The sequence below is a fragment of the Microtus oregoni genome, unplaced genomic scaffold, assembly GCF_018167655.1.
Source record: "Microtus oregoni isolate MIOR12 unplaced genomic scaffold, Mior012 000014F_ref0000157, whole genome shotgun sequence".
NCBI lineage: Eukaryota > Metazoa > Chordata > Mammalia > Rodentia > Cricetidae > Microtus > Microtus oregoni.
In genome coordinates, this window is record NW_024543073.1 from 36,872,354 (window position 1) to 36,888,339 (window position 15,986).

Consider the following 15,986-nt stretch of genomic DNA (forward strand, 5'->3'; position numbering starts at 1 on the left):
TTTGTGGGAACTTCCCAGGCGAGCCTGGCTACCCCACCAATGAGAGAACATGATGTCAATATTCTCCAGGTGTGGCTATGGTCATAAAAGCTGGGCTTGGGAAATAGACAGACAAGTATTTAAACTTTCCTTGCTCCATTTCAGTTGAGATTTTTAGTGAGCTATGTAACTTGGTTTTTTGTTTTCCTATTTTTACCTGTAGGACAGACACAGGGTAACTGTTCCGCTGTTGCTTATCCTGCCAGTGTTGCACTGGGTGTGACTTGCACCAACATTGAGCTAGGCATGGCTGCTCTATGCTTTTTCCTCTTGGTCAGCTCTTGAGGCAGCAACAGCATCCAGTTGCTTTACATTCCACCTTCTTTCCTCCATGTTACACCTGGGCTGCACATGGAAAGCACATGGGAGGGGACGCACCCTATGCATGGTCCTGCCGCCATTACTTTTCCAAGTGCTGTCAAGACCCAGGGCCCAGGGGCCTTGACCTGGTAAGCACATAGAATGTTTCCTCCATCTTTGCTGAGCAGAATGGGTTATGGCCATGCTAAATGCACACCAAGTGGCCTGGCATCATTTCTAAATGACTCAATAGGATTTTCTAGGTTTCTCAGATTGGCTTCTCTCTATACTGTTGTCATTCTTACTTAAGTTGAAGATGCCACTATTTTTTTCTTTTTTTAATTTAATTTTATTTAACTTTTTTTCATTTACTTTACAAACTGACCACAATTCTCCCCTTCCTCTTCTCCCGTCCCCCCACTCCCATCTACCCGCTTCCCCATTCGCTCCTTCTCTGTCTCTATTCTGACAGGGGCAGGACTCCCGTAGGCTTGAAAAAAAGCATGACTGCCTCTATTTCTTATCAGAGCTATTTTAGAAACTCCTAGAAATTTCTTCCAGTTCATTTACTTCTTATTTTATCCCCTGCCCTTTGCCAAAGCTCTTTTTTTTAATATTAATGGGCACTTTTTTTGCTGTTAATTTTCATTGTTCGCCATATTATACTATATGAGCACATTTTTGTGAACTATTTGTTGAATGTTGTGCATATGTAACCTTATATTAGCTTGATGTAACAAGTTCACATCTTTTGTTTGTTTTGAGTCAGGGTCTTATCCTATAGTCCAGGCTGTCCCTGCTCTCACCATGTGACTAAAATTGGTCCCGAACTGAAAGACAACTCCTTTCTCAGTGCTACTGGTGGTTAAACCAGGTCTGTGTCAACATGTCTGGTTGACTGTACATCCTCATGGTGCATGAGGTGATATTATGGTACCTTTAGACATTGGGTATTGATGGGGTTGAAGTACTTAGGCTGTACATCATCTTGATGAAAACCTTCAGAATCCTTTCCTTGTAGTTATTTGGACTAGCAGAATGCTATTGAGTGTAGGTGCAGTTAGCACCGTAACAGCTTCTTATTGGGAAGAACCATTAGTGGACATGAAGATCTCTCTTTAAAGCACAAATTTAATCACAAAAAATCCAACTTTAACTGCCTTTGGGAGATTGCTTTCAAATTGCATAGATGAGGACTGAAGATTCCAGAATCTGAAATTTACATTTCTTTTGTCATCTCTATCTTTCCTCCTGAATTTTCTTTCTTTTATACTATGTAGACCTTAATTTTTAATGCCACGCCTTCTAGTACATTTGAATGCATCTTTGAGACATAAATAAGCATTACCTTTTTGGTGGAGCATTTGCTAACAATTATTATGAGATGTAACATAAGGGGGACCGGCTTATTGGGGTTTTTTGTCCTGCCCTGTACCCCACAGCCCACAGGCCCCAAAGAAAATCACACAGAGATCTCTATAAGTTATAAACCTGATTGTCCCATTAGGTTAGGCTACTTATTAGCTCTTGTAGCTTATATTAACCCATTATTTTGATCTATATTAGCCATGTGGCTCAGTACCTTTTTCAGTGGGGGTAGATCACATCCTGCTGCTTCGGTGGTCTGGGCAGGAGTGGGGGGAATCAACTTCCTCCTTCCCAGAATTCTCCTGTTCTCATTGCATCATTTCTACTTCGTGTCTGTTTTTTCCACCTATACTTCCTGCCTGGCCAATCAGCATTTATTTAACACATGATTGACAGAATACAGACAATTCTCCTGCAATGAGAAGGTAGTTACCCCCTTTCCCCTCAACAATATTGCTTGTAATTTTACTGTGACATTTTTCTTGTATTATTATTATTATTATTATTATTATTATTATTATTATTATTGTATATTCAAATGTACTAGAAGGTGTGGCATTAAAAATTAAGGTCTACATAGTATAAAAGAAAGAAAATTCAGGAGGAAAGTTAGAGATGACAAAAAAAATGTAAATTTCAGATTCTGGAATCTTCAGTTCTCATCTATGCAATTTGAAAGCAATCTCCCAAAGGCAGTTAAAGTTGGATTTACATCATAATAATAATATGATTGGTTTTTCGAGACAGGGTCTCTCTGTAGCTTTGGAGCCTGTCATGGAACTAGCTCTTGTAGACAAGGCTGGCCTCAAACTAACACAGATTCACCTGCATCTGCCTCCTGAGTGCTTAAAGAGATTAAAGGTGTGTGCCACCACTGCCCAGATCTCCTTATTGAATTATTTATCTGTGTGTATGTATATATACATATTGCTTAGAGCCCTTAGCTAGTGGCTCTCAAAAGGCTCATATTGTGACTGATACCTAGTCATGTGTCTCTCAATCTCTGTTTCTAGGTTAGAAACATCACTTTTAAAGCCCCTCTCCCGTATGTTAAATCTTTATCTGAAGTTCCATTTAAGGGTTGGTAAAGGGTAAAGGTGTATTTAGGAGGAAAAAATATTTTACTTCCTTTCTGTGGCTTTCTGTTTTTATAAATTTATGCTCTGGGGTTGGGGAACTGGCTCAGGGGACAATCAGCTGGCTATGCAAACATGATGACCTGCGTTTGGATCCACAGAACTCATCTCAAAGCCAGAAAGCCTTGATAGACACCTGCAATCCTAGCACAGGTGATCTCTGGGTCAAGCTATCTAGCTGGAGTAGGCAGAATCAGTAAGCTCAGCTTCAGTAAGAGACTCTAGTCAGAAAATTAAGCAGAGAGGGGTTGAGGGCAGATGCCTAATGACAGCGTTGGGCCTCCATCTGTATAACTCCATACATACATGTACCCACACACATTAGAACATGCGTATACATATATGTATACACCTCCCACAAATTTTATGTTCTATTTCAAAATGGAGTGTGAAGTCCCAGAATGGCGTGGAGTGGTAAGGGATGGAAGGCTGGACTAAGTGGCTGAAATAGACCCTCCTGAGGCTTTGAGGCTATGAAACACAAGTCATTTGCTGCACTCAACGCTCCCTGCCCATTCCCTTCCTTCTGGGCTAGCTTCTTTATTCCTGGACTGGGGTAAAAAGAGTAACATCCATCTGGTGAATTCCAGCTTCTATTACAGAATAAAAAGGTGCAGGGCCAAGTGTGGCTCTTCTACCTTCTGCTTGGAAGTGGCATGTGTCAGTCATAATGTCATGCAGCCAGGCCTGACATCAGTGCGTAGGAGCTTAAAGTGTAAACATGGCACACTCTGCCAGCAATGCTACAGAATGGAAGAATACACGGAACACCACCACTGCTACTAAGGTCTCTAGTTGTTTCTCGATGAGAATCTAGGAAAACACCCATTTCTACATGACCATATGCCATGGTCTTTGTTTACTCTGACTCTAGTGTAAGCTGGAAAACTTCTGAGAAAAAGGCCCAGAACCATTACATTTTCATATTTATTGTTTTGCTACTAATTGTGGAGTCACAGACTGCAAAGTTTTCAGTACTTCTTTTGTGCAGTGAGATTCTGGCCAGTGAGAGCCAGGATCAGTTAGCTGGGGTAGCTCCAACTGCCTACCTTTGAAAATTCATCAAGTAGTAAACATCAGCTTCTTCATGTGGAGCCCAGGCTATCCCCAAGCATACTATGTAGTTGAGTATAACCTTAATCCTCCTGCTTCTACTTCTGAAGCACTGAGATTACAGGCACATATCATGTCACCATGTTGTTTTCTTTTTAATTTTAAGTTTTATTATTTTTGTGTGTAGAGCTGTAGAACAAATCCACAGTTTTCTACATGTTATGCAAGCACTCTACCAACTGAGGCACAACATCAGCACTAAGCATGTTAGGAACTGGGATTTTACCTGACTTTAGATTTGCCTTGGGAAGAAAGGCCAAGAACAAATTCTTCTGTACTAACCCTATCACCAAAGACAGGAACTGATATGTGACTTGTAGCAAGTCTTTTTCTGTCCTATCAGTCAGCTCTCAATGACATGCAGACTTCTTTTTAATTATGAAAGCTCTGCTTATAGTTTATGCTTGTTTCTAACTATCTCTTATAACTTAAATTAACCAATTTATATTACTCTATATTCTTTCACTTGGCATTACCTCTCTTCCATTTTGTATCTTCTGTTTGCTCTCTGTGTCTCCTGACGTCTCCAGCATGCCGAGATTCCTCCGCCCCTTCCTTTCTCTCCCTGGAAATCCCACCTATCCCTCCTGTTCCTCCTCCTATTGACCTTTCAGATTTTATTATACCAGTCCCAGTAATACAGCTGCACACATGTCCCCCAACAGTTACTGAAGATTCTGGTGCAGCCAATCATTTCCTAAAATTGTGCGCTTATCAGATAGCCCCAGTATTACTGAATCTTTGACATTCCCTTAATGGTTTCTTTTGACTGTTACCACACTAATGGATATCTGCACTTTTTGTTGGTGTTTGTGTAGGTAGCACCTGTGGTCAAGTTCTTATCATCAAGGAAGGATTCTTACTTTGTGAACTCTTTTTTAAGAATTTGCAGAGTCAATGTCTTTTATGAGGTAGAAAATTTCTTTGCCAAACAAACTTTGAGGCAGAATAAAAACTTTGGCACCGTGGGCTCAGTTGGAGCATCTGTGATGCTTGGCAACACATCTGGTTCTGTGCTTTGGTGAGCAGACTTTCTCATCTCGACATGCAGTGGTGTCAGCCGGTGTCAGCGATTCTGCCAGCAATCCTAGAAAACCGTGTCTAGTTCTCTGTTCATCGTCAACCTTCTGAGAGCCAGGGCTGACACACTGCTATTTTGAGATTTTTTTTTTTTTTTTTTTTTTTTTGTCAAGAAATAGGAATGGAAGAGGAAGCTCATTGTTACAATACAAAAGTTAACTAGCTTTCCCTAGGACCTGGCTTAAAGTATTTGATTGGTCTTCAAGTGAAAGTTTTGCAAAGAAATCCAACTACCACAGATTGGAAAAAGTTCCACTCATACTTTACTAGATGGTTTTTTTTTTTTTTAAACCAAACTTTCTAGGCAAAGTCTTCTTTCTAGACTTTACGTCTTCTAACCTATTTTCCACTCTAGGAAGGCACATCAGGGGCAGAAAACTAAATATTTCAGGCCTGGCGAGGAGCAACTGCAAACCTAAATAAGGATGGCCCGTGTGTTTGCTTGTGGAAGCCCAACAACTGGAACACTAGGACTGCTGGGAGCCCAACCCCACCTCCAGCCCCACCTCCAGCCCCACCTCCAGCCCCACCTCCAGCCCCACCTCCCACAGTAAAGCAGTCATGCTGTTTTTCAGAAAGCAACCTCATTGAACACAGTATGAATTCCATTGGATTTTGGCAAATTTTAGGGAGTTTTTCTGTTCGAGATCATCACAGACTAATGAACCAAATTTTGTCAGAATTTTCTTTTGTCAAATTTATGTTTCTAGAACATACTAACACAAACCAGAAAAGAAGTTAAAATGAATGTCTATGGCAACACAACTTGAACTGAATATAATTAAATATAATATCACTTAAAAATTTGCATTTTCTTAAGTATTTAAAGAATGGACATTAATGTTAAGAGATAGGTGGTGAGAACAGAAGACAGGATTTTATAAGGAGATTTTACAGTTTCTATAAAAATAGCACCATTTCCATGCTTTATAAAAGACGTGAATCTCTCATTTTTTTTTTTCTGGAGAATAAATCTATTTTTTTTTAATATCCTAAAAGGACTTGTTCCCTAAATGCAGGTGTTGCCCACTGCCCTAGGGCTGTGTAAGATAAACTACTGAAAGGAACAGAATGATTGTTTCAGGGAGGGAATCATTCTGTTAGGAATAAAATTCCGGGTAGATGGCTCCATCCCCACCTCTTCCAAGGAGCTGTCAGCAGTTTGGTAGTTACCCTTGTCTGAAAATGTGGCTGGTGGATTCCCGGGTGCCTGTGGATGCCCACACCCGTGCCACTGAGCACCACTAACTGGACTTAACAAACTACTAAAACAAACATGAATGGGAAGAAGATATGTTGAGGAACAGATGAAGGAAACTGAGGGATGGGTATCATTGTATACTTGTACTAACTTCTCAGAAATGAAGAATTTAAAACCTGCTGCTCATTCACCAGCCTATTATCTAAGGTCCTAAGTAGAAACATACGTATTCTATAGATGTAAAATAACTCACCATCACTTTAAAATTTTTTTTTTGAAATAAAACTTAAGGCAATTTGGTTAAAAATGGTGTTATTTATATTCTTTCTCATTTCCATTTTAAATGAAGAACTAAGTAGTCTCTTTGACCAAATCAATAAAGAAAAACTAGAAACTTACATTACTGCTTTACAATATGGTATTCTTACTGAGGTAGAGAGAACACAGTTGGAGGTAGCTATAATAGCTACCATAATAAATTATCATAAACTTAGTAGCTGAAACAAATTTATTCCTTACAATTATGTATTGCAAAAATTCAAAATTGGTCTCAGGGAGCAAAAATCAAGATGTGGGCAAAGGCTCTGGGCTCAATCCCTTTGTTCCTCACTCCAGCTCCTGCATTTTCTCCATGCTCACAGGCACGCACAGAAGTGCCCCACTCTGCCCCAGTAGTAGGTGTTTTGCAGAGTCAGTGCTCACGGACTGACCACTTATTTCCCTGTAGGAATCCCTTGCTTCTCCACAGCTGTCTGCTGGTCCACAGTCTCCTCCTGCTGGCCCGTCCTGCACCATGGCAGCATGCTATGTTTGCTTGAAGAGCCAGAGCTTGCATTCCTTATCCCTGTGAACATGCTGAGACTTTCAAGTCTGCTCATTGGCACTGAGAACAGAGCCACCTGTCTCACAGCTGGGGGACCTCAGCCTTCAGATTCTCCAGCTGTTCCAGCAACTCTTTCTTTTTTCTGTGACCGTCCTGAGCCTTGAGCTTGGCCACAGCTGAACAAGTGGCTGCCACCTGCCCTTTGCTCTGATGGCCTCTTCTACTTCTAAGTACTTGTGATTATATGGAGTCCACTCAGATAATCCAGGTAATCTCTCTACTTTAAGATAAAGTGATCAGCAACTTTCTTATTGGCTACCATCATGCCTTTTGCTGTATGATACAACACATACGTATTTGTCTTGTCTCTCCTACCCTCCCTTGTCTACACACACTGTCCCCAAGTGTAGCAGGAAAGGGCTGGCTATGCAGTGTCCAGAAGTGGAAATCTAGAACTAACTAGCTTCAGGCTGCAACAGCACGTCACTTATTGTTCTATGTATGTTCTGAAAATGGAATCTGAACTACTTTGTAACTGTACTTCAATCTTGTGTCTTCTCTGGGAAAGCCTGGTTCTAAAGCAGGATTATATGGCAGAGTTGGAATGAAGAAAACAGCTCCACCACTTACTTCTTGTATTGCCTGTGCTATTCACTTATGTTTGGCTGACTCCATTTCCTTACTTCGGTTTGAATTGTTTTTAATACTGGGGTTCATGCCCGGGGCCTTTTGCATACTAGGTAAGCACTGTACCATGTGTGTAATAGCTGTAAAACAGTGTTATGACAGTAAAACAAAGCATTTTAATGGATTATTTCTTTGCTACCCTCAAACTTTAATGTCACTATGGTTCTAGATGACAGCCAGTGGGGTTATAGGCCCAAAGTCCCCCTAAAGTCCATAGGAGCCTTCCCTACATTTTGGTATTTTTATTTTTGCTTTTCACCAGAAGGAGAAGAGAAGGAAAAAGAAGTGGCCCATGAGAAGCCTTCGGCCTGACCAATCAGCCCTGACTTTAAACTGAATATGATAACCAGCAAGGGATTGTTTCCCTTATTGATTATTGCATGACAGCTGACACCATTTCTAGCAGTCGATCTGGTCAAAGAGCACGAAGATTGTTCCACTTCCACTACAGCTAGTGGACAGGTCTCCCTGGCTGCCAGATTCAGATTGAAGCCATAGTTCTCTCTTTCTATTCTATACATCAAGTTTAATCCCCACCACACACTCTGCCTTATGAGTATGATGGGATAGTTATTATCATGATTAAGTCATATTTCATGAGAGTTTTCTTTAAGAAGGGGAAATTATCTTTGGTGGCTGATGTAATCATGTGAGCCCTTAGATAGAGCTGAACTGGGGGGACTCAAGGGAGAATCTCCACTGATGCCTTTAAAGACAACTAGGTCACTAGGAGCAGAAAGAAGAAACAAGAAAACAAAGATTTCAGTTTCTCCAGTACAAAAAAACTAGATTCTACCAACATGCTAAATCATCCTTTGAAGTGGATTCCTTTCTAAATCCTACAGATGATAGCTTAGAGAGTCAGGAAGTGAGCAGAGAACCAGTTGGCTATGCCTGTATTCGGAACTATTAAACAAAGAACAAGCACCGCCCACTTGTTTCCTGCCTTGCAGTTTGCGGTACTTTATTCTACAGACACAGAAAGCGAACAGAGGAACGCAATGGCATCCCAGGTGAGCGTGGCGGGATTTTTATTTTATTTAATTTATTTATTTATTTATTTATTTATTTTTGGTTTTTTCAAGACAGGGTTTCTCTGTGGCTTTGGAGCCTGTCCTGGAACTAGCTCTTGTAAACCAGGCTGGTCTCGAACTCACAGAGATCTGCCTGCCTCTGCCTCCCGAGTGCTGGGATTAAAGGTGTGCGCCACCACCGCCCGGCATGGCTGGATTTTTAAAAGAGAAGTTCACTCAGCCTTCCTCTACAGCTTCACTTGGCATCCCCACCATGAAGTCCTTTCACTGAATGGAACCAGAAAATGCAATTTTGTCAGATTAAAATATTTCCTCTTATCACTTAGAATTATCTTTCTTTCCTCCCTTACTGCATTTGAGATGCAGAGATGTATGGATCTTGGCTAAGGTAGACACATGTTTGAGCTGGAGAATCAAATAAAAAAAAATACAGATTTCAAGAATTAAGGAAAACACTCTGTATATTTTGAAGTAACTCAAATATGTTCCATTCATTGCATCTAGCTGTCTGGAAACAAGTAACCTTGACATAACAGCCAAAGGAAAAGGAAAAGCTGTGTGAACATAAATGCCCAAATGCGTTCATATCTTTTATCAATAAACACTACTAGAATGTAATGCATTTGAATTCGCATTTTTCCTGTTGGAACCCAGCATCCTTTCTTCTGCTTCCTGATCCCGCAGCTGGATCTCATTACCAGAGCAGGGTGTACCGTGAGAAGCATGTCGAAACTTCAGACTACAAAAGAGGATTGCCATTTGTGAATTGATTGTCTAGGTTATGCAGGTTGGCCACTGTATGTTGTACAATGTGGTGAGAACTATATGCTTGTGAACACTACTATATGCTAAATATCCACCTAGGATATTTAGTTAAACCTCTTTTGCTTATTGTCTAAAAGAGAAAGGAATTGATGTGGGGTCGAAAAACATCAGCTTGGAGCTTTGTGGTTGAGGGTGTGGAGATTGCTCTAGAGAAAACGTAACTCTAGGATGTCTCATGGTTAATAATGCTGTCCCCAGAAGAGCTTAATGGTGTTCTTACACTATGCAAGTGAGTGAAAATATTGGAAGGCAAAGATTCACATGCAAACCTCACCATTTAAAACCCATATTTTCTGCCTTTGGGAAAAGATGGAGTTGGATTAAATCTTAAAATTAGACTTAAGCAAATGTGAAAAAAAGGTTTTAGAAAGCAGGGTATGTATATGATCACAACTGTGAGCAGAATCAGGACAAACCTTTTCATAAAAAGCAAGGACAATGAACAAGAATTTTCAAAGCTTCAGAATCTGGTGATCCAGGTGACCCAGCGTTACCCAGTGTCTTTCCGTACTAGAGCCAATGCTAAGGAAAAGCTATTACTAAGCATATCTTTATGGGCTTCAGCTTCTCAGACCTCTATCTTTTCTTTGTGTGTAATTATGCAGAGGGAAAATACTACATGCTCAGATGAAATGAAGGACTTCAGCTTATGCCCACAGGACCTTGTCAAGTAGCCAATGACTTGCCCTTTCATTGTGAGTGACTAATATCAATGTTGCTCTAAAGAAAGACACTTTTCATAATCACCCAACAATCCGCTAAGTGAAAACATGTGCACAGGCTTAGGCGCAGCCTGCCAGGGGTCTCTACTGAATGGGAAACAGGTGCTCACATTCTGTGCCACGTAATACCCCATTTACTCCAAGTCCAAAGGTTACAGGACTAATAGCTGCCTTGCGGCAAGCAGCGAACACAAGACATTGGTCCCGGTGGAACATCTGGGACATATTTTACATACTTGCAACATATGCTTCAGGTTCAATTAAAGTGAGGCTTTGGCACATTTATTAATCTTCTTTACTTTTATCCTATAAGAGGACCCATTGACCTGACCCCACTACTATACCATATGAGAAAACAGAGACAATGAGAGCTGGAGGTCAGTACCTGTTTGTGTGGAAAAAAACACATTTATGTTTTCATGAAATTCCATTATGCATACAAACTTTAAATGGAGCAACCAATGAAAATTTTAAAACAGGAAATAACTCTTCTCTCATTCAGACACATGGACAGCTAAGACTTACAACGTGTGCTCTGTGAGAGCCAAGTCAATGGAGAAGCTAGTGAGCGGATGCCTGGAGGATCCTCCCTTATTTTCACTTTTCCACTAAGAGAGCTTCAAAGTCTCTTGCTACACTTCAGACTTTCTTTTAGGTTCAGACACCATTTTCCTACTATCAGTTTCACTATGCTCGATATATAAGGACCTCACCCTTCTGTATCACTCAAAGGACTGGCTGATGAAGAGCAGCCCACTGTGAAAGCACGCTACTGCCTCTCTCAGCTACAAACAACTCCAGTTGAATTCATACAGTGACTGGAGCCCTCCCTTTCTTTGGTAACTGATCTGAAAATCTGTTAGAAGTAGGGTGTCAATTTCAGAGAGCCAATCACTAGCTCATTATGTATATATACAGCTCCTGGGAGTTGGTATTGCCATCCAGATGTGCTCAATCAACATCTGTGTTTTGGTCAGTTGGTTACCCACGGATGCCTATTTGTTGCCTATACATAAGATCTTCTCTATTTAAAAAAAATGAAGAAGAAAGGGAGAGACACACACAATACCAAGAAACTAGTTAAAAATGTATGGGCTGACTTGCTGCAGAGAGACATAGAAGTAGTCGACTTCACTGGAGTTCCTATTCATTAGCATTTCCAGGGAAACGCCTGCTGCTGGGATGGGTCTTTATGGTGCCTTTAATACTAAAGCAGCAACAAGCAAGAAGAGCCATAAGTGGACAGCCGCTCAGTCTTTAGCACAGGGAAGTGCTGATTCAGAGCTGGAATGTTAAGTGAAAGTACAGCCTCTCCACAGCTCTACAACTGACCTTAACAATAAATCAGACATTTACTGCCAGGGGTGTATGCTCATATTATTTAACTAAAGAGAGAGAGAGAGAGAGAGAGAGAGAGAGAGAGAGAGAGAGAGAGAGGTGTGTGTGTGTGTGTGTGTGTAGATAAGAGATTTCGTTAGGTTATTTTCATCAGGATACTAATGACTGTATGAGGTACAGGAGAGGAATTCCACATAAAAGCTCTATCAATTAAAAGCATTTGGAGCAGCATGAGAGGAAAGCGGGCAAGAAGCATGTGTGTTTGCATTCGACTGAAAACATCAAATATTAGTCAGGAAACAAAGATTGTGAGGTAAAGTATTCAGTGTGACCTTTTCCCCCTTTGACATTTCAAATGCTCTCTTCCAACACAAACTCCTGTACTGGGGTTTAACTGTGCATCTCTCCTGGAGTGGAAGGTCAAGGGCATAAATTGAGATGCTCTGTTTCCTTCCTTCAAAAACACCATGGCTTCCTCTAACAGTGGCGAGTTTTGGGTGGAGATCAAAATCTGTATGCTAAATAATGTGCATGTAATTAATATTTTCCTCCTTGTCTCATGTTTAGAAAAGGTAACTTAATATCTAAAATTGATCAGAGATCACAGTGCCAGAGAGTTTCTATTCTGCTTTCTGGAGAGAGCTGTTGTCCTAATCCCAGCCACCTCTGTGGTGGTACAAGGTCCCCAAGAAACCACCAATGCAAATAAGCCAGAAATTCACTGCTGTTTATCGTGGTCACCATCACCAAGCCAACTAGCAAAAGAATTGCAAGTCAGTCTCTCCAAAGGTCTTTCGTGATGGAGGAGGCATGGGGACATTATAAGTCTAGGCAACGGCAGCGAGCACAGAGTCATTTAAATGCCCTCCCAAGCACGTCATACACACATTCTTTTGCTGAGCAATTCTTTGAAAATTATAGATGACATTATCCGTGTCCAATTCATGCAGGATCCTATTTTTTCATGCCTGCCTCCTTCCCCCAAAGCAGAGACTGATTTGTAACACTCAAGATAGGACAATTTTTGCCCTTCAGAAACAGTTGTCAGTGCTATTATCTTCACAATAGCTATCGAGTTCCAGACAAACTGATTTTTTTTTTTTCTGGCAGAAGAATATTTGACCCAGCTCTGGACAAAAGCACAGAGGATTTATAGCCATTTCTTCCTCTTTGCAACACGCAGCGGCATTGTTAGGATGATAAACAGCACTGTCCAATTTTCTGGACTCAAACCCTTCAACTCCTTTTTCAACTGTCTGTAAAAACAGTGTCATGTCTGCATCTCCCACACCCAGTACCCAGGGCTGGGAAGATAATTACCTTGTCATCTTTGTCGTCTTCCTCCTCTTCGTCCTCTAGCATGTCCTCCACTACCTGCAGACAGAAACACAGGTTGTTCTCATGCTCTTAGAGGAAAAAAATTTGTTCTGTCATTTTGAACCCTTTGGAAATGAAAACTTTATTAATATTTGAGACACATGCTCTGAGTGCAGAAGTTTCATCCAGAGCTGAGGATTAGGAAAGTGCTCAGCCTTTAATTGATTAAAGTCGGGGACCAGAAACTCAGTCAGGAGAAGCCCATTTATGTGAAGTGTTTGGTGTCAAGGAATCTGCAGTACACAGAAGGTAAACGAACGTGCTGCTCAACATCATGAAATTTCCTTCTTAGCGCTTCTGCTGCCTGCCTGTCTCAGTCAGGCATCGCAGACGTGAACTGGATAACGAGGCATGAAGAACCCTTCTATTTCTTCTAATTTCTGTTTTGCCCAACTATAAGATAAAAACTGTCTCTGCTAGTTGATTCACACTGGTGGCCTGTGGCATAAAATTAACTATGAATATATTTAATGGCTCAAATTTTAATTCTGATGTATAAAATCAACTCTTGATTGATTTGCTCTGAGTCCTACTTCCTGATTTTGTGGGTTACCTAAAATATTTCCTTGTGATTTTTTGTAAGAACCATTCATACATATTAAGATTAAAAATATATTCCATAATTAAACATAATTAATAAATATAAATTACATTGTCAAATATGGACACTTTAATTTTTTTTTTTCAAGACAGGGTTTTTCTGTAGCTTTGGAGCCTGTCCTGGAACTAGCTCTTGTAGACCAGGCTGGTCTCAAACTCAAAAATGGGAAGCGGTTGTGGGGACGAGGCAGAAATCCTTAATAAATTAATAAATTTAAAAAATAAAAAATAAAAAAAAAATAAAAAAATAAAATAAAAAAAAAAAGATCCACCTATCTCTGCCTCCTGAATGCTGGGATTAAAGGCGTGCGCCACCATCACCCGGCCTAAAAATTATTTTTATTTTATTTTTTTGTGTGTGAGTGTTTAGCCTCCATTTATATTTATCCACCATGTGCATGCCTGCTGCCTTTCGAAGCCAGAAGCAGGTGTCATATTCCTTGGACTGGAGTTGCAGATGGTTGTGAGCTGTTGTGTAGATGCTATGGAACTGTCCTGGATCCTCTGGAAGAACAGCCAGTGCTCTTGCCATCTGAGCCATATCTCCAGCCCCAATATACATATTTTTTAATGGAAAAGTTATTTTGTATTTGACAAAAAAAATTATTTCCTTTGGTCAATGTGATTTGAGGACAGTAAATGCAGCTTCCTGAGGGCCAACAGGGAGTTTGAGGGTTGTCAGGTTACATAGTAACTTCCTGGCCAGCTTGGGTTACAGCATGAGTCTCTGCTTAAACAAACAAACAAACTAGAATTTCATATTTTAAATAAATGTTTTCCCACAATAACATGCACATGTGTGTGCACTCTGTGTAGAAATTGAAAATAGGAAACTCCTGGGAGGTGTTTCCAGGTAAACCTCAGAGGACTATAGTTACATAGGAAGGAAATTCTGCGTAATCTGTAATTCACATGCTGCTTCTTCTAATATAGTTTGAATGTCTCAAAATAGAACTGGCTGAAACAAAATTATCAAGTACTTTGGAACTTTTCTCAGCAAACTTTTGATGATGACGATACCAAATCCTTTTGTGTGACTTTTTGATACAAAACAAAATTAAGACTATACCGCCACGGAATTGTATAACCAGAGATACTGTGCAGGAATTCCCAGGTATTTCCTCTCAAGTCTTCTAAAAGCCTTGTATGACTTCAGCAAATAACTTAAACACAAATTTCCAGTTCTCAAGAACCAATGAATAACCAAAGACATCTGAAAATCCCATAACTCTTCCTAATAATGCCATATTCTACATCTTTGTTAAAAAGTAGGACTTCCTGTAGAATAGTGACCCTCAGAAGGGCCCCAGCCAGACAGTATATTGTGTTGAGAAGGTCTATCACCTCGGGGACATGCAAGTGACCCTGTCTCACAATCTGCACTTATTATACTCTCCACCGTATTCACACTGCTCATAAGTATTTGTTCTAAATCCCTTGTCCAGGGTGTACAGTAAAGTTAAGATCTGAACAGAAAGAGGGGCAAACGCACTGAGACTCCATCAACATGCACACTAACCTGTGGAACTTAAGGAGGACCTAGCAGATAAGCCTTCATGAAGACTTTTAGTTTCTTTCTTGTTTAAAGCATTTACAATATAAATATTTTCCATATTTATATGTCAAGGTGACAGTTGTGGTGATGGATGATAAGACATTCAAATCAAATTACTTGTGATGGAGATTAGATTTCATCAAGAGAAGTCAGAGAACCCTCATGAGATTGTTTTTAAATGACTTTATGCCACAAATAAAAAATAAAATTATCTTACAAAAATTTATATTTAAATAAAAGACTTTTCTTTTGTTTTTTTTTCTTTCTGCTAAAGTTGGTCATCAAAAGTCATATTGAATACAAGAAGAAAAAAGCTCAAACAATGCTGAAGCTAGTTATAATTAAAATGTGTTATTGTAGGGTAACACAGCTTCCCAGAGTGAAACAAATGCAACAAGGAAGAACGCGACACATCTTTGCATCATTAAAATCAATGTTCCACAGCACAAACATCTTAAAATAATATTCCACAATGGCATCCTATCTCATCACAGCTCACTTCTGGAAGGCCAACGTGACAGATTATGTTCTGAATATTGCAAACAACATAGTAGTGGTTCAAGAAATATTTTTAGTCGGATAATAGATAAATAAATCATCTGGCCGTCATATCCTTGTGTTTGTTTTTGTGTTTGTAGTGTCACCTTTCCTGCCTCAGTTTATCAAGTACTGGAACTCCAGACTCATCACTGTGCCTAGCTCTGTAATGTTTCCATAAGCCCTATGGTATAGCATCTACCTTTTTTTCACAGAGCTGACCTAGCTCACTTGGAAAGACAAATATAACC

General features: G+C 40.1%; 1 protein-coding gene across 3 annotated transcripts in view; it reads right to left on the minus strand.

Annotated features, from left to right (window-relative positions):
• Mctp1 (multiple C2 and transmembrane domain containing 1) overlaps positions 1-15,986 on the minus strand; it is a 573,552-nt gene that overhangs the window by 54,553 nt on the left and 503,013 nt on the right. For all 3 annotated transcript variants that reach the window (XM_041663341.1, XM_041663343.1, XM_041663342.1), the window contains one exon: positions 12,987-13,040. In XM_041663341.1, the coding sequence (XP_041519275.1) occupies positions 12,987-13,040 (54 nt within the window). The remainder of the gene's footprint in view (positions 1-12,986; positions 13,041-15,986) is intronic.